This window comes from Phoenix dactylifera, chromosome 3, assembly GCF_009389715.1.
Source record: "Phoenix dactylifera cultivar Barhee BC4 chromosome 3, palm_55x_up_171113_PBpolish2nd_filt_p, whole genome shotgun sequence".
Taxonomy (NCBI): domain Eukaryota; kingdom Viridiplantae; phylum Streptophyta; class Magnoliopsida; order Arecales; family Arecaceae; genus Phoenix; species Phoenix dactylifera.
In genome coordinates, this window is record NC_052394.1 from 20,175,679 (window position 1) to 20,194,995 (window position 19,317).

General features: G+C 37.6%; 1 protein-coding gene across 2 annotated transcripts; it reads left to right on the top strand.

Annotated features, from left to right (window-relative positions):
- Positions 1-3,633: 3,633 nt before the first annotated feature.
- On the top strand, positions 3,634-18,277 carry LOC103714385 (SCAR-like protein 1). 2 transcript variants are annotated; one of them, XM_026807400.2, is made up of 11 exons: positions 3,634-4,003; positions 8,669-8,832; positions 9,199-9,322; positions 9,403-9,532; positions 12,226-12,293; positions 12,387-13,690; positions 14,100-14,513; positions 14,639-17,361; positions 17,469-17,555; positions 17,640-17,744; positions 17,823-18,277. In XM_026807400.2, exons 1-11 carry the CDS (start codon positions 3,849-3,851, stop codon positions 17,871-17,873), a joined length of 5,325 nt encoding a protein of 1,774 aa, XP_026663201.2. In that variant the 5' UTR covers positions 3,634-3,848; the 3' UTR covers positions 17,874-18,277. The 2 variants fall into 2 exon arrangements, with proteins under 2 accessions (XP_026663201.2, XP_008799827.2); XM_008801605.4 differs by having other exon boundaries at positions 3,635-4,003; positions 12,387-13,855.
- Positions 18,278-19,317: the final 1,040 nt, after the last annotated feature.

The following is a 19,317-nucleotide window of genomic DNA, read 5'->3' on the forward strand; positions in this document are numbered from 1 at the left end:
TGTTAATTGGCTATTGGATCTGATCCTGCAGCATAATTGTTTCAATCTTTTGATGATAACATTTAGAATGGCATGAATTTTAATCATCTTCACCCAAGGGTCAGACTTCTAGGATGAGCAACTAAGTAGCCCTGCAAAATAATGCATGTTGGTGCCAGTTAGGAGATTAAACCGTGACTTCCACCACCTTATAAGTTATAAATTGGCATTGTCATGGTAGGCCACCATTTCCCACGCCTAGTGTGACCTAATTAAAAACTCATCGGTCCAACTCTCACTCATTGCAAGCCCTCAAAAATCCTTTTTCTAATATCAATTCAAGCATTGCATGCGTCGATTATTTGCATCATTTTGATATATATAATATAGACATATACATGTATATTATGTATATATACACATACATATATATAGACACACACACACACATACTTACAAGCATACAAGCATACACATTTTGCTAGATATTTCAAGCACACACTTACTGTGAGGACAATAGAACAGTTATTTCAGTTCTCCAATTGGAGTATTTCTGGGGAAACAATAGCTTCAAGGCAAAGACAGGCCCACGTTCCTTCCCACTGAAAGGAAGGAAAAATACAAGAGAAAGGAAAAGGCTTCATCACTCATTGCAGTAATGGAGGCCATTATTTAAACTAAAATGACACCTGAGTGGTGTAGAAGCATCAAAAGTTCTCTCTCATGATGCATGAGGCTCTTCTTGTGCAAACAACGTTCATGTGAAGCTTTACAGTAGGAAATCACGACACAATGTACATGTATTGTGCGGTTCTATGTTTGAATTGTTGGTGATGTATGAGGTTTCCAAATCTTGAAGCTGAAGTTCTTATAGTTGCATGATTGTAGGGCCTGCCTTTTGTTGGTCGTTAAGTATCTTAGAGTTGTGGCCATTATAAATAAGTTCATATAAAAATTGAAGATACTATATGGCAATTATATTATATATAGGTAACAAAGATGACATGTGAAATGAAGCCTTAGATCTTACGGACATCAAGCTTCCATGGTACTAGATGATTAATAATAGTTCTTATACTAATGATATATCCATCGAATTCTGACATGCTAATTACTAATTAGCAATTTTGTTTCTTAAGTTAGGTATCAAGGTACATTTCGTAACTGTTCGTTCCACATCGGAATTCACAGTTGCTTTCCCCTTTATTTTCATGGTCGAATGTTATAGATTATGTTCGATGATTTCATCTTCCCATTTCCTGTTATGTTAAGTTATTATCGGTAAGGTGATTGCATCAACAGAACAGGAGAAATAAAATAACAGTTAGAATATAGTTGTTCAAGTTAAGTTGATGTTTTCCACTTAAGAGTGACGGAAACATGGTTGCGATTGTGATTAAGATATGATTTGTTCAAGTTAAGTTGATGTTTGAAGTGTCTTAATTTATGTTTTACACTTAGTGTAATGAAAACATGGTTGCGGTTGTGATTAAGATATGATTTGTTTAAGTTAAGTTGATGTTTGAAGTGTCTTAATTTATGTTTTACACTTAATGTAATGAAAACATGGTTGCGATTGTGACTAAGATATGATTTGTTCAAGTTAAGTTGATGTTTGAAGTGTCTTAATTTATGTTTTACACTTAGTGTAATGAAAACATGGTTGCAATTGTGATTAAGATATGATTTGTTCAAGTTAAGTTGATGTTTGAAGTGTCTTAATTTATATTTTACACTTAATGAAAACATGGTTGCGATTGTGATTACGATATCATAAATTCTCTTGGACCTGCTCAAGTATGGGAGTGGGACGGCCAGATTTGGTAGGTAGTTGGTCTCATGTATTGCACTATAAGTATACGGTCATGATGAGGGGGTCCATAGTATCAGACATGGTTGGAGATAACGACATGACTCCAACCAATAGCCAGAACGGCAGAAGCTGTTCTATTTCATCATTAAATATGCTATGTTTCGATGATATTGTCGCCGTTAATTAATTAATCGAGAAGTTTGACCATACCCCGGCTGTGCGCGTACTTTTCTGCTTAGATTGCGCCGCGGAGCATTCTAACTCGGACTCTCTTTTACCAATCGCAGGCTATCATGTGATCGCAATTATGCTGCCCCCGCACCGATATAAGGACGTAGATAAAGTTACTGTTACCGTCCGTGATTTCCTTTAATTTTGTAAATAAATTTATAGTCTAGAGGTGGGCTTCACTAGTTCATGTAGAAATACAAACATTGGCATTTGATTTACAAGAAAAAGAAAGTACTCTTCATGATAGTTAAATATTACAAACAATATAATGTTTGAAAAATGTATTGGTGAACTGGTGTACAAAAAATTAAATTACATGAAAGAAATGCGGGTTCAATTAAAATAGCTTTATCACCAAATGGTAGATAATATATCTATTTTCTAGAAAATATGTTGGTTGCAAACATACAAAATCTACTCCATGATATGTGTGTGAAAGAAAGTGAAATTGATCTTTTTTTCAAGACATAAATAAATTTTGATTTTTAGTTATACAAAATGATAAATGTACTTTTATGTTCAATTTTCTAATCATTTTATTTTTTTTTCTTATGAATAAGGAAATTGAATAAGTCAACATATTGATTAAAGGAAGGATCAGTAATTTTTTTTTAAGAATATGATAATGGAGATAAAACTGGAAATGCTATAATGGCCAGTGTACGTGGAGCCATCAAAACATTCATCAAAGTATAGAGATAGAAATGTATTACTAAATTAAGTATTTTATATAAAGCTTCTTTAGCTAAAGCTTTTGTAGCAAGAGAAAAGGGTTGAACTTTTGAAGCTTTCATTGTTCTTGAGTTGAGAAATTTGCAGAACTTTTTCTAATTACAAATTTGAGAAATTTTTTTTGCACAAAACCTTTTATTGTCGGCTTTTCTTCTACATCAGAGAAACGAATATTTTACGGCTAGGGTTGATCGAATATTGTTATATTTATATCCATATTTATTTTATTTGATGAATACAAATATGGATATAGATGTTAGTCAGATATAAAACTTCATATCTATATTTATTTTAAATAAATACGGATACAACTTAGACATCGATAGTATACATATAAATATAGATATAAATTGGTTAATTAAACTTTAAAATGATAAAATCAAAAATATTACTAAGTGTATGATAAATTAAGTTAATAGTATATTAATGTTATTTTTTTAAAAAAAATTATGAATGCTATGTAAAATTAAATAGGATTATAAATAGAATCGGATATTTGAATACGAATCGAATAATTATCCATCTATATTTATATCCATTTTTTTAATAAATATAAATATTAGTTGAATTCTCGATAGGCTGATTTGAACTTTTATCCCTACTTCCCGCGCTCCGTTTTTAACAATTGTTTTGACAACGTAAAGATCACTACTTACATCTAAACCTCGGAAGAATTAATGCTTATGTTAATCCGCCGGTAAAATGTAGCAGGTTGATGAGGCGTGACGTGGGTTACCGGTTTCCGCGGTAAGCTGGACCCCTGAATGGCGCACTTTAAGGTGGGTCCACCGTCAAATTAACTCAGAAGTTTTTAACGATCTTATTAAATGCATTCGCTTCTATCCGGTTTCCACTGTATATTCACCGGAATTCCCAAATCCCTAAAAAAGGAACCAAGAAAAAGAGAAGCAAAGCGAAGGGGCTAAAGAAATCTCGTCTTTACGCCTCTCTCTCTCTCTCTCTCTCTCTCTCTCGTTCTATGTGAGCTCTGTCGCAGAGCTCTAATGGACGAAATGTAGCAGATTCCCGCAAGGAGAGCGGCTCCCAATTTCGAAATCCGGCAGTTTTTCTTCTCTTTCTTTGGGTTGGAGAGATGCCGATGATTCGGTACCAGATAAGGAATGAGTACGGATTGGCGGATCCGGAGCTCTACGGAACTGCACAGAGGGATGATCCCGAGGCGCTTCTTGAAGGGGTCGCCATGGCAGGCCTCGTAGGCGTCTTGAGGCAGCTTGGAGATCTCGCCGCGTAAGTGTGATTTTTCTTTTCTTGAGCTACTTGTGTGTTTCTTGAACCTTGCTCGTTGATTCGGAGTCGGAATATTTTTTAAGGGGATTTGACGGGATTGGGTTCGGGCATCAGGGTGGAATTGGAGAAAACGCGCGCTTTTATTTCTTTGGAGGATTTGAGTAATTGAAAAAGAAATAGGGTTTTTGGGGTTTGTTTTAAGAGAGAAAAAGGTGAAGGGCTTTTGGGGTATTTTAGTTGCTCAGGTTTCTTGCTTAAACTATTAGGTGTCGGTGGAGAAAATGTTGGATTTGATTGTAAATTTAGAAGTTTGGGGGATATGAATTTCCTTTTCGAGCCAAAAGAATGATAGAGGGATATATCAAGTGTAAGAAATTATTATTCGTAACGAATGGAATGAAATAATATGTGTTTAGATGATCTTGTTCGACATAAATAAAAAAGTAACCATCTTTCCATTTCTGTATTCCTCCATGCTTACTGAATTATTGCTTATTTGGAGTCCTTAGATTATGTGCCGGGAGACACATTAAGAGTTAACATGATCCTTTGGACTTCTGATATTTAAGCTACCTGGATTGTTTGCTTTAGGAACTGAAATGGTTAAGGTTGGCTCTCTTATTGTACTTTTGTAATACAATTGGATCTCTGTTGAGAGTTTCAAAAACCCGTGTATTCTGCAATTACATTGAGGCTTAAGTTGTGAAGGAACTCAATGAATAGAAACACTTAAAAGTATCTGGCATGGCACCGTCTGGTGTCACGGGAGATTGGTGGAGCTATATCACAGTGAGATTGTAGGAGCGTAGCAGAATTATGGAAACCAGGTATGATGCATAATCATATAAACTTGTATAATTTTAATAAGACTTGTGTATCAGAGGTCTATACTTGATAAAAAGGGAGCTGTTAGTCTCAAGTGGGATGTAATTGAGGGGACTTTAGATTCTGGAGGGGGTGCCACAACCAAGGTAGATAATTTTAGTTACTTAGAAAATGGATGAAAGATCAAAAGATTTTACCGACCGCTTGAATATATACAAATAAACAGTAGACCATGGATGATACAATTAATAACAAATAAACAACAAAAGAGGAAGATAAACAGTGAGATGTGTGTTATAAATGTCACGCTCCAAATTTGGGACATGACACGACCATACCACCGAGAGGTACAACTCATGATAACATGAAGCCAATAATTACATTTAACTTCCAAATTTATCTCAAACAAAATATAGTAAATAAAAGTCCAAATTCATCATCTATTAAATGTAACCAATACTGGTTTGGAGCATCTAAATCCAAACATAAATACTAAACCCATAATTCTCAATATTTAAAAAGTTATTAAGCTACAAATTCATGACCAACTAAAGAATTAAAGTCCTGCGACATAAATCACCAAACTTACTAGCACAAACTCCAAACCCGAACCATCCTTCCTTCTACAAACTCTACTCATTTGAAAGAGAGAAAATAAAAGATATGTGGACACAGCTCAATAAGTAAAATTTACACGATCTTACCGAATCGAGCATAAGTTTTTCGATATCAATACACTATTTAAAGAAAATAACAGTTATTGTAAAAATAAAGCTTTTTATAGTACAATATATTAAAAAGTCATAAGCCAATCATGCATGCATAAATCATCAATATTTCATAAACATAGTTTCAAGTTTATATTATAAATAAATTCATAAATTATTTTTTTGCCATTTAGCATATCATAGTTCAAAATATTGCTTGTAAATATTCGTGCTACAATCACTTTATACTCGTGATAGGGTCCTGTTTCGTAATCGACAAAAAATTATGTTTTGTATGCCAACTTTATATCCACTGGCAAGGTAGTATTTCGTATGGATGCTAACTTGAAGTGTCGGTCTTCTCCAAGTCTGGAAGGTCATACATAGCTATCTAAGAGCCTTTCAAATATTTATATCTTTTTTTCTTAAAACATACACATAGATAGATAAAAAAACTAAATTGAATGATCGGATTCATAATTTATAACAAAGCTATTTTCAATGAAACATTCATGAAACTATAAAGTATGATTTTCATAACACATATGCTGATCTATAACTTTAAGAAAAACATAATATCTTCATAGACAAATCTTATGCATAGAAGACGCGATAATTTAAAAAACAATAAGTAGTGTAAGATCTACTTTCCTCTTTCATTTTAAACCGTCAAACTTCGTTAGGCAAATCTACTAAACCTATTTTAAAATATTAAAACCAAAATTAATTTCTATTCGATGATTTTAGTAAAATTAAAAATAATAAGAGAAGACTTGATTGGGCATTCAATGGTTTCGGGTAGGTTAGGTCTAAACGGTTCGCTCAATGAATTAAAGAGGCGCAGACTTGATCATGGCTAAGATCGTTCAGTAAGTTTCATCAATGATAGTTTGAGAGATGCTCAACAGGGATGGGGCGATCAGTCTGATAGGCTGTTGGGGCACCAGGACGGTTTAGGACATCTTTACGGAAGTCAATCTGGGTCCATAGGATAGGAAAGTGGGACCCTTCGCTGGGGTCCATAGGTCTTTTAGAGAAAGAGAGAGATGGGAGAGAGAAGAGAAGAGACGAGAGAGAGAAAGAGAGGGATGGGTTCTCTCTCTCCTCTTCTTTTTTTCTTTCTTTCTTTCTTCTTCTTTTCTCGATAAACAGGGGAAGAAAGAGAGGGTGGATCATGGTGGTCCGGTGATGGTGCCAACCGGAGGTGACGATGGGAGGTGGAGAGCGGCCAATGATAGCCTATGAGAACGACCATGCTCGGCCAAAGCAAAGGAAGGGAGAAAAGAGGAGCAGCATCCCTAGCTGCCTCGGTGGCAGTTTTCTCGGCCCAAGGGAGCGGCGACGGGGGTGGGGAACTCACCAGCGAGTGGCATGGATGGCGGCTCTCAGCCGTGGCGATGGATTCCGATGAATCTTAGCGAGAAGAGAGATGATGGCTCTCAAAATAGGGCACCGAAAATTAGAGGGCGAAGGTGGTGTTTCGGGCGGTGGTGCTCGGGCGGGTGACACGCCAGCCACTAGAGAAGGAAGGAGAAAGGAAATGGGGAGAGGTGCGGTGATCAATCGAAGGGAAGAAGGGGTTTAAATAGAGGTTTTGGGAGAGGATAAGATTGAATCAAGTCGGTTGTTCACCGGTTGCAGCGGCTCCCAACAACCGCCGGCCGTGGAGAGTTTGCGTTTGTTGCGCCTCCCTAATGGTGGCCGTTCGGGCGGGGGATTGCGATCTCCTACTCCATTTCCTTCTTTTTTTTCGTTGAGGAGTTTTGGGCTTGTTCCAAAGATGGGCTGGTCCAGTGAACCAGGCCATCATAATGAAGTAGCCAGATGAGCAGAATATCTGATTCACAAGTAGTGGATGGAAAACTTTTGTAAAAGCAAGATAGACTATGAGGGCCTAGGAAGCACAATACTTCAAATTGCATCTCGTGCTGATATTTTTTGGATAGTTCAAGGGTATACGTTAGATACTTATTTTAATTTTTAAGTATCTTATTTTTCAAAATTTTGAAAGGCTTCAAGTATTTCCTGAATATTCTTGAGATACTTTTTCATTACCTCTAAGATGATGGGGAGGGCTGTATTTCCTTACATCTTTTTTATGAATTTTCATATTTTATGGTTAATCTTGGAGTTTGTGGTGTTGATATTACTGTACGGGGTATGAAATATTATCTATTAATTTGAATCCAATAAAATGATGGAGTTTGTGAATTTTAATACAGGCTAGGTTATCTAGTTAACCCACTGTGCTCTACACCTAGCAATATTGCATCCTGCTTTTTCAAGATTTCCCATATCAGTTATTCATATTGTGTTATATCCTATGCCCTATCTGGAGGCGGTGCTCCATGGACAGGGGTGCAATTGTGCTGGAGGAACTTTAGGCGATTCAACCTACAAAGAGAGAAAAGCTATTAGCTGGAAAAAAATCTTTACCTTGACATTACCTTTTATTTTCTGCCTAGTTCGAGAGTGTAACAGATCCTACACATTCAAGATATTCTGGCTACTTCAGTTTTTTCTTCCTAGTAATATTGGTGAGATTCTGCTGGCTTTGCTTTTAGTGGTATTGGCCATATTATATAGTAATGAGATGGCAAACCTTTGAGGCAAATTTTCGTTAGTTAATCTGTAATGTTATAGAAAAATTAACTGCCGAGTTGTTTTTGTCTACTTCAACATCGTTCCTATCGTAGTTAAGTTTATTACGTTTAATACAGTCAGCATATAAGAAGCAATATAAGCAGCCACCTAATTATCTAAATTGGGTAATGCATGTTTTATCCTTTTCTTTGTGAATGGATGTTTTTGCCTTGGCATCTTCATGATAGAGATGGAACATGCACTCATAATATCAAGATGGAATTTAATCTCAATATTGTTTTGAGTTATATAGTTCTGTATGATAAGAACTTATTATATCCTTCTCTTTTAAAAATGTCATTTTATTACTCAATTTGGGAGTTGGTCATATGTGTGTCTGCATTTTTTATTCTATTGTTTCCAAAAACATAAAGCTGACATGAAATTTGGTCCCCTCTATGCAGCTGTGCGATAAAAATTTCATTATTTGCTCACAGTTATTTTGGATTGTTCAGTCAATCGAGGTGGTTGTGTTGCTTTTCTGCCACAGGTTTGCTGCAGAGATATTTCATGACTTGCACGAAGAAGTGATGGCCACGGCTGCTAGAGGGCATGGACTGATGCTTCGTGTCCAGCAGCTAGAGGCAGAATTTCCATCAATCGAGAAGACCTTCTTCACTCAGACAAATAATTCAAGTTTCCCTTGCAATGATGGTTAGTGTGCATTTGTAAATTCTTCAATAATGCTAATTTGTTGTTGTATTTTTAAGGTCACAAACAAAGTTAAAAAACATAGGTCTGTTTGCAGTTTGGTTAAGCTGATGCAGGTTCACTTAAGTAGTTTTAGGAATTAACCACTCTAATTATTGAAAAAGGAGCTTAGTAAAAACTTTTATTACATATTAGGTTGAATTGTTGTTTTGTATCTTTTCTCTTAATTGATTATCCTGAAACATTAAAGAAGAAGCAATATTGTGATATCAGAACTGGTAAGAATGTTAATCCCTTGGAAGCATCCAAGTTCCAACATTTTAGTTCATATATATTCTTATGATTGTTGTTAATGTGACCATGCTGTAGGTATTGACTGGCATGCTAATATTCAAATGGATCAGAATCTAATCACGCAAGGAGATATGCCTCGTTTTATCTTGGATTCTTATGAAGAGTGTCGTGGTCCACCTCATTTATTTACACTGGACAAGTATGATGTTGACACCGGGACCTCATCTGCTTTAGTGATATTTAAAAGTTGTCTTTGATGACTCGTCCTTGGTCCTTCAGGTTTGATGTTGCTGGTGCCGGTGCATGTTTAAAAAGATATTCTGATCCCTCTTTCTTTAAGGTGGTGTTAGCCTCCTCTGGAATGCTGGAAACAGAGCTCCCAAGAGAAAAGAAAGCTCGTAAGACTAAGGTAATATATTAAAAAGTAGATAATGACAATATGACACATTTGCCATGTTAGGATTGTGATACGGCTTGTCTGGAGTTTCTTGAGAGATCTTTTGCTATATTTTGTTGTTCGGTGTGGTTTCTTCCTATGATTACTGCATTACATTTTAGTTGACTTTGTAATGTAGAGTAGGGCCTCCATAAACTTTTAATAATGAGTCCATTCATGTTCCTTATTTTTTTTTTGTTTTCTCCCCTCCCCTCTATTTTCGTTCTTCAGTGAGCCGTCTCCCTCTTCGAGGACCCTTAATCAGATTGGGGATACTGAGATGTGACATCTATAGCTTAGACTCTTCACAATAGTTGAAGACTGGATGCTGCCTTTGGCTTTATGACTAGAGTGAATATAATGGTGTAATCTTTTGGGGAAATATGGACTTTAATAATAGGTTTAGAAATCTCTCATGCCACTTTAATTAAGTTTTGAACTTTTGGGCAATTTGATCCACCCATTTTCTTGATTTTTTTTTTTTTTGAGGACTTCATGTTTGTGACTTACCTTGCAAGGAAGATTGGAAATTACTGACATATGTATATATATACATATATACGTACACACACACACATATGTATATATATACATACACACACACACACGCATATACATATATATATATATATATATATATATATATATATATATATATATATATATATGCATGTATGTATAGATATACATATATACATATATATATATATATGTCTCTCTCTCTCTCTCTCTATATATATATATATATATATAATCTATGTGTGTGTGTGTGTACAAAAAGGGTCCTCTGAGGCAAAGAAATCATGATCCAAACATCATCTAGTCATGCTTTTGTCTTTGAGGTGCAGCAGCTTGGGCATCACTTACTTCTAGTCGTCTTACTCATCTTTTAATTCGTGCATTTGTTGCATGTTCTGTTTACCTGTTTCCAGGGCCAATAGGACCCTTTTTGTGATTTTCTTGAGGATGTGTAATCAATGGTGATTAGGATATGCTATTTGTGCCTTTTGAAGAATGAGAGCATTCATTACTTGGCTATATTGGCACTGTAGTGACATTTACTTCTTTTTTTTAATCTGTTGAAGGGTGATGTATATTTCTAATGCTTAGTTAGGAATCTACCTTGGCCTTCCAAGAACGAGATATGTTTGGGTTCGCCCATGCAATTGACCATCCTCCAGCCTGCCATTCTGCATATACTCATTTGTCAAGCTGATGTTCTTCTCCAGTTCAAACTCTAGGTTTTTTTGTATGCCTTTTGGTACATCGAAGGACCATTATTTGTTGCTGTTTATTCTATTCAGGCTCTTTGCTTAAGGCTAGATACCACACTTATGTTGAGAACCACTTATTCTGCCAATCAGCAGTCTACAGCTGTCTTTTACGTCTTCTTTTTTGACTTTGTCATAACCTAGAACAGCAAGAAGCAATTTTTTCCGTCAAACAAAAGCACCAATCTGGCTATCTGATGTTGTTTCATAATATTCTGGAGGTTGTTTAGCCTTCTCTCTTATTAATAAGTTGCCTTTGGTGATCCGTTTGTGCTATACTTTAATCACCAATAATATGTGCCAATAGTAAAACCAATAGCCCAACTCTTCATCAACACACAAAATGTGTTTATGTTAGGGGGATGAAGCACTGATGGTAAAGGTAGGGAATCAATGCCCTATGTATCCACATTTACCAAAATTCCTGTTTGAGGAATACATTGAGATTTTGATTCTCATTTTGATATTTAGTTTGATCCCGATATGAATCTCTTCCTTAGTGTAGTCTATGTAGCATTTTTTTTTTAAAACTTAATAAGAAGATTCAACCCATCATGTTCTTTCACAATTTACAAGAACGAGCCATAGCTCTATGATTGCCATTTTTGAAAGGAGTATATGTGTGGGAAGTGAGCGGGAAAAACTATATTGTTGGTATGTATTTTCTACTTAAGTGTTATTCTGGTGTAACGATAGCTATGCAGGTGTATTAGCCAATTGTCATTGCATATCTATCATTATACTTGCAACTTGTAAATCCATCAATAACTCCACAAGTTAGTGGTCTGATTATTAACTAGTTGCATTGGTATAATAGTTGCCAACTTCCAATGGTCTTGAAACTTCAAAGATACCAGACTACAGCAAACATGTGTTTTAATGGTCATAATTTCTCCGAGAATCTTTGGCCTAGGTATTTGCTGGAAAGAAGAATCTTTTTGAAGCTATGGTATTGGAATCTATTATTATCACTGTGAGGTGACTAATGAGATATGATAGAGATATTAAAATGTTCAAGCACCTATAGACTCCCCTGTTTTTAGTTAACTTTTGCATATTACTTTGCTAAGAGGCTGTTGATCATTATTATTTTGTGGAAAATTTTGACGGGTAAAAATACCATTCTTTAAAATAATATGTGCTAGTCTCTTCTCCATTATAACATAATCTATTTTTATAATTCATATTTTCCCAAGAAACTTTTTCATATTAATGAGTTATAATAGGAGTTAATTCTATTGCATTCCAGCGATCATGTTGTGTCTCTTCCCTATGTTGTATTTTTGTTTTTCTTTACTATTTTCCACTTTTTTAAGAAAGCCATATTATCAACCTAGTTTAAATTATCAATTTCTTGAAATTTGAAAGGAACATGCTTTATCATTTCTCTTTCAGAAGAAGGGATCACGTCGGAAGAATGGTCAAACGCTCGAGTCCTTGTTGGCACCCGATGCCGATTTTGAGTAAGCGTCCTTTTGATTTAATCTACAAGCTGATTATATTTTTGATACATAATGTCAATTTATTGTCTTTAACTTTATGATTGGTGCATACAGTTTGCGGCAGATAACTTTTGACCAAGTTTCTGAGAAAACTTCAAGACATGTGAGGTTGAAAACTAGGCATTCGAATGGTATGGACAAAAGCAACGACAGAGGCTTAATGGAGCGTCTACTTGAAATACATTTATCTGAGCAGAAAGTTCTGTTTGGAAATTCTATAAGCCACTCCCACGTAAAAATAAATCCAATTGATTCAAATGAATCAGCTACTGAAATACGCGAGATTGCAGTTGATGCTTCAGCTGACCGCCCATTAGTTAGAGTGACAGACCTAATTCAGTCTCCTGATGAAAAAGAAGTGGCAGGGTTGCCTTTATATGATTTGGAGATGCAGAAGATAAAGAATAAAGAATTGTCAGAGGTACTGCATGACTCATTTGGTGAACTAAAGAAGACTGACTCAGACTATCTTGTTGTGGAGCAAAAGGAAATGTCCACTGAGTGTGGATATAAATCAGAAGTCTGTCTTGATGGCTATGTATTTAATCAACCTGAAACAACTCCTTCACTGCAGGTGGTTGATCAGAACAAATTGTTGGGGGATGCTGAATGCAAAACAGAAGGTGGTGCTTCCGATGACATAAGTAGTGAGCTGGATAATTTCGTGGATGCATTGAATACAATGGAATCAGAATTAGAAACAGATTTTGAATGCAGAGGTAAAGCTGAGGCGGGTGTCTTCAACATGGAATCTCATGGAGAGGATTCTGACACTAATGAGGCACAACAGGAGTTGCAAGCGCAATTTTCAGAACGAGATTCTGTTGATAACTCTGCCAAATCGTTGAGCTCAAACACTATGCTTAAAAATGAAGTAACAAGTATTTCTGACTCAGATGCAAGTAGTTTGGCTGTTGCACAGCCAACTCAAAGGAATATGGTTTCTCTTGATTTGCCTGCCAATTCAGAAATTTGGACCGGTAAAACCCATAATAATACCACTGAAACAGATTGCAAAGACATGGAAAAATCCGATCTGGGTGTCGTTATCGTGGAACCTCATGGAAAGAATTCAGACAATAATGAGGCACAACAGGAGTTGCAAGTTCATTTTTCAGAACCGGATTCTGTTGATAACTCCACTAAGTCATTGGACTTGAACAATATGTTTAAGAATGAAACAACATGTGTTTCTGAATCAGATACTACAATTAATCCACTTGTTGGACAGCCAACTCAAAGGAACATGGTTTCTGTTGATTTTCCTGCCAATTCAGAAATTTGCCCTGCTAAAAGTCACGATAAAACTACTGAAGAGCTCTGGCAAGATGACGAGGACATGGAACTGAATTCTTCAGGTGATTTAGTCTCTAGTTCTTGTTTTAGAGATTCAACTTCTGTTCTTGTCAGTGATCATCATCTGGGGAGCTGTCATGAATCCCAGTCTGTTACCGGAGACCAGAATGGGTTACCTTCTGGTTATGAAGCATCAGAAGCTCATGAAGCTACCAAATATTTGGATGGTAATTTATGATTCATCTTCGTGTGGAAAATGCTATGATGAAAAACTCTGAGAACAAATATAAAGACTCGTATTTGGGAGACAAACATCACTTGTCAGTGGATCTCACCTGTCAGCGTGGTGTTCTTTATCCATAAAAAAGAAGAGTCTTGATATTTGGTGTTAACATAGAATTGCTGTTTTCCTATTTGCTGAAAACTTTTACATTTCTTCTGATTCTTTACTCTATATAATATGGCTGGCAGGTTCATCCCTTGAGAGCGATCATCTTGAAACGCCTCATCCTGCAGAGCATGTTGAAGAGCTGATTTCAGAAGATATGGCAGGAACATTTGACATGCCTGATCTCTTTTCCCAAATAGAAGACAGAAGTGTGTCCAGAGAAGTTCCTACAGGGTATATTGAAGACTCATTGCTTTCATTAACTGCGTCCATAATAGGAGAGTCACAAGAATCAACAGAACCAGATACTAGGGCTTGTTCAGGTGGGGCCATATCACCAACCATCTCTGCATTCTCCCCTGACATCAATTCTATTGCTTCAAAGCCTGACAGCTTGGCTACAGAACTGGAAAATGGCATGCAGCCTGAAGATATAGTTTCACAGACATCATCTGGCTTTGTGAAAGACACTCATGACATAGCTGAAGAGTTCGATGGTAAGTTTCTTGCAGAGCAGAGGCCTCTGAACTTCTTTCTCAAGCAAATGATGACATGGTGTTTAAAAAATTTTAAACAGTCAGAACTCATTTCTGATGTTTTTTGCATTTATTTTATATGACAGGTTCATCCCCTGGGACTAAAGATGATGTTTCTGAAAAGATTCATCCTTCAGACCATTCTGTGGAGCTAAATTCAGAAGATGTGACAATAATGCTTGACATGACCAATCATCATTCCCAAACACGAGATGAGTGTTTTCTTGAGAAGGTTCCTCCAGGCTTTGTGGAAGATTCAACCCTATCTTCAACCGGGCACATAGGAGAGACACAGGAATCCATGAAACAAGATACAGAAGCTTGTTTATGTGGTAGCATATCACCTACCATCCCTGCTTTGTCTCCTGATATCAGCTTTACTGTTCAGCCTGAAGGCTTAGCTGCTGAAATGGAAAATGTTGTTGCACCTAGTGAAAATTTAGCATGTTCAACAGTTGGCCCTGAAAATGCTGAGGAAATGGCTGAATATAATATTTTAGTTCCCAACACTCTGGCCCCTGAGTTGGAGTACTTTGCTGATGCTAAGCAGCCTCAAGAGTTTCCCTATGTGGTCTCAACAGGGTTTACCCATTTGTGTTCTTTAGAAGAAACCTGTCCTAGTGACATGCAGTTGCCGTGCAATGTTCCCAACCATGAGCTGATTGAATGTCCCATTCCTGTTGATGATACTTTGAAATTGCTAGATGAGCCTACAGTACATACTTCTCAGGAGAATACACTGCAGACAGGAGAACCTACACAATGTGATGACCTAGTAGCTGAGAATGCAATTTTTGAACATAACAGTGATAATGCACATTCTTCTTCAACCTATTCTCCAGAAACATCAGGCCTTCAAGTACAGTCACAAGAATATGGCATTCCTGATGTTGCAGCGGTATATCAGCACCAAGTGGAGAAACAAGAAGCAATTAGTCCAAAGGACAAAACAGCATTGGATTCTCAAAACATCCGGTACAGGACTCTTCCTTTAAGCGAGGAAGATCAACCTGACAAATCAGCATTGGATTCTCAAAGCATCCAGTACAGGACTCTTCCTTTAAGTGAGGAAGATCAACCTGTGGCTGCTTCTACAGCTTTTGACCCTGAGTTATCCATTTTATATTCATCTGATCCATCTGATTTTAGATTGCTTACCGATGTTTGTCGAACAAAGTCATCTGGAGATGTCCAAACAGATCTGCATTCCGACAATGACGAAGCAAATTCGGTATGTTCCTTAGAAAGCAAACAAGATTTTGTTTTAAAAGCTTTGCCATGTGGTGGTTGTGAGAGTACAGAAGAAAAGAAGCTGCCTCCATCTACTCATTTCCTTTCAGAGCCAACAATTTTACTTGAAGAAGCTGCCTCCAAATTAGAGATCGGCAGGGAACTAAATGTGTTACCTGTCCATCAAGAGGGTGGGCATCTTGATTTGCATGCTCCAACTATTGACCTTAATGATGAACCATCAGAAGAAGGGCCAGAACTGAGGTCCCATGACTCTGCTACCAATGCAGATGTTAGTGAGTTGGATACACCACTATCAAACAAAGCCATATGTTGGCAAGTTGAGCCAGAAGCTTCCACTTCTTCTGCATGCAGTTCTGAACTTATCTCAAGTTCTTTGGCTTCTAATGTTTCAGCTGTTATGTTACCATTTGTTTCAAGCTCCGATGCGATGATTTTGGAAACTTCTCCTCAATTGCCTGTCGAGCCACAATATGGTAAACCAGTCTCCAGCTTTCCTTTTCAAGATGTTGAAGAACCACCACCGCTTCTGCCACTCCCTCCACTTGAGTGGAGAAGGGGAAAGCTTCAACTGGGCTCCCTATCATCAGTTGGAAGTTTATTTCAACCTCCTAGTGGAACAAATCGATCAATGGCACCATCAGCTACTGATTGGAAGCATGGACATGGTTTACTAGCGGGTGAAGGCGAAATGGTTAAGCCAGCAAATCCATTTGTTACTTTACCGGTGTTGGAAGCCAAGAGTTCTCAGCATGGTTTGTTAAAATCAGAGGGAGAAAAGATGCATCCCTTTAGGTTGTCTGAACTGCCACCTATTGCGGATGATGAGTATCAACATGATGCCCCATTTTTAGAGGGGAAAGTTGCGTATTCTTCAAACCCTTCTTTGGTAGTTTCACCTGTAGAAGATGAGAAGCATCGGTACAGTCATAATTCGGTGGGGGGAGTGATGTTGTTGCCGTCAAACCCATTTGCATCATTATCAGCATTAGAAGATGAGATCTCTCAGTGTTCCCCACTATTACAGGGGGAAACACCACAGCCTTCAGAGGTTACTGGTTCTCAACATGATCAGTTGCTTAGTTCAGAGTTGGAGAGAGATCAAGATTCCAGACATGATCGCTTAAGTTTAGAGAGTGAAACAATCCAGCCTCCAAAAACATTCTTGGCTGGTTCTCATCATGATCAGTTGCTTAGTTCAGAGTTGGAGAGAGATCAAGATTCCGGACATGGTCGCTTAATTTTAGAGAGTGAAACAATCCAGCCTCCAAAAACATTCTTGGTACAGTCAGATATAGAACACGAGCAGCATCAGCATGGCTCTGAAATTTGTGGAGTCGAAAATTTGCATCTTCTGCAATCATCGATGCCAGTACCAGCCACAGGAACTGAGTTGCCTAAGCCTGGCCATGTAACTTCAAGGGAAGATGGTCAATCTTCTCAAATTGATGCTTTACCAACACCAGACGATGAGAACTCAAATGTGAAGCCTCGTTCGATTCGTAACCGGCCTAGAGATCCTCTGATTGAGGCTGTTGCTGCTCATGATAGAAGCACGGTAAAAATTGTTTAGGGACACAAGCTTATATTTTCAGAAATCTATGCCAGGTAAGAATTGAATAAGAATTTTTTCCCCTTTTATCTTGTGTTTCAATGATTTTGCAGATGAGAAAGATATCAGAGATGGTTCGACCTTCCAATAAGCCAAAGGAAGATGAAAGGGATTCATTACTAGAGCAGATAAGAAGCAAGGTAAGTTGCACTTAATTGGATTTCCTTTGTTTTATTAAAGGCCTGGCTTTGGTTCTCACTTAGAGATTACTTGTTCTTTATCAGTCCTTCAACCTCAAACCAGCAGCCGTCACAAAACCAAATATTAAGGGTCCTCCAACAAATCTCAAGGTTGCTGCTATCATAGAGAAAGCAAATGCAATCCGCCAGGTTGCTCCTTGACCAATAGACTAGAAGTTAAATCTCTCTCTCGTTATCACCATCTTAGCAAACATATTGTTGGTATAGGCATTTGTGGGAAGTGATGAAGACAATGAAGATAGTTGGAGCGATTCTTAAGCACTGACCATTTCTTGAATTGAAGTTCTCCATAGTTGGAGTGATTATTAAGCACCAATCACTTGAACTTTTGAGCTCTCTGTATCTGGCATATGCCAATCATGCGAGTCTTCCTTCAGTAATACGGTGACAGCAGTGGAGTAATCTGCGTGAACCAAACAATCAGCACAGAAGGGAGTCTTTTTGTTCATGCATATATATTGTCGTGTGTATAATATTCTTTTAGTCCTTTCTTCTTTGTGTCAGAATGTATTCCACAGCTAGCTTGTATTCACCAGCGAAGGCTTTAGATGAAAGAAACAGACCTTGCCCTTGTCGCTTAATGTAATTTTAAGTGAAAAATTTTGGTTTGTGGATTTGAGAGGCATAGATATTTGAAGTGCATAGAGCTTCCTTCGAGGCTAGTATTTCCTGGTTTTGTGCAGGGCTTATTGCCCCTGTCAGTGCAGACTTGGTGTGGGACCGCGAGTATTTGTGTGACCTTAAGGCTGCGGGTGTTAAACTGTAGACTTTATGTCTGGTTCCTAAGTTTTTCTCCAGATTGGAACCTTAGAAGGCTGAGAGCTGCAATGGAATGATGCAGACTTGGTAACTTCTGAAATCATGTGAGGCAGTAAGTCTTCTGTGGCCGCTGGGAGAAAAACCGTTCTTTCGCTTCTCTGGAGGGTGGACTGAGTTTGATCTTAGTCCATATTATCTATATATCCAAAATGTTTTCAACAGCGTACAAAGTAATGTATGGCAAATCACTGGTATAGAGTCTAGGTGTCAGATTTTCGTCGCTGTTTCATTTTTTTCCTCTAAGTTCATTTCATTTTTCTTGGAGAAACGCAGAATTATTTACACTGTGAATTCACTTCTAGAGTTTAGACAATCAGGAGAATACAATACTCTCTCTTGACGCATAAATAAACACATTATTAGAGTGATTTACTTGTAATTTCCTCTTTTTTACATGGATGCGGAAGGAGAAAGTGTTTTCTTGTGTTGGCTCTCAGCAATTGTGTGTGAGTTTGGATTAGCGATCCTGTCCTTTCTCTCCTCTTCCCTCTCACAACATTATGTTCAATTCGATGGGAATGCTGCCTATCAACACCAGCTTCGGTGGCCTGGGGGGGGTTGGCGGTAGCATGACAGGGATCTGTATCTAGTCCCGGCGATTGGTGTGCAGGGCCAGCGTTTTACAATCTCCTGTATCATGTTTGAACTAATTTTGGCAGCAAGTATGAAGGGACCGCCAGAGAGATTGCATATGTTGTGTTCTTGCCCTAGTCCGGGCAGTCCATATGGAGGGACTAGTACAAATTTCTCGTATACGACGTTTGTACAAGTCTCAGCGGTGGGTTATATGTTCGAACTAATCGCGGCAATGACAGTGCAGGAACTATAGGTGACATGTCTAAATTAGCTGTGGATGAGGCAGGGAGCACCAGTATCGGCAAAT

Coding starts and splice junctions, on each gene's coding strand:
- LOC103714385 (XM_008801605.4), top strand. CDS start 3,849: ATGCCGATGATTCGGTACCAGATAAGGAATGAGTACGGATTGGCGGAT. Junction 17,362..17,468: donor CTGCTCATGATAGAAGCACG/GTAAAAATTGTT, acceptor ATGATTTTGCAG/ATGAGAAAGATATCAGAGAT. Junction 17,745..17,822: donor AAGCAAATGCAATCCGCCAG/GTTGCTCCTTGA, acceptor TTGTTGGTATAG/GCATTTGTGGGAAGTGATGA.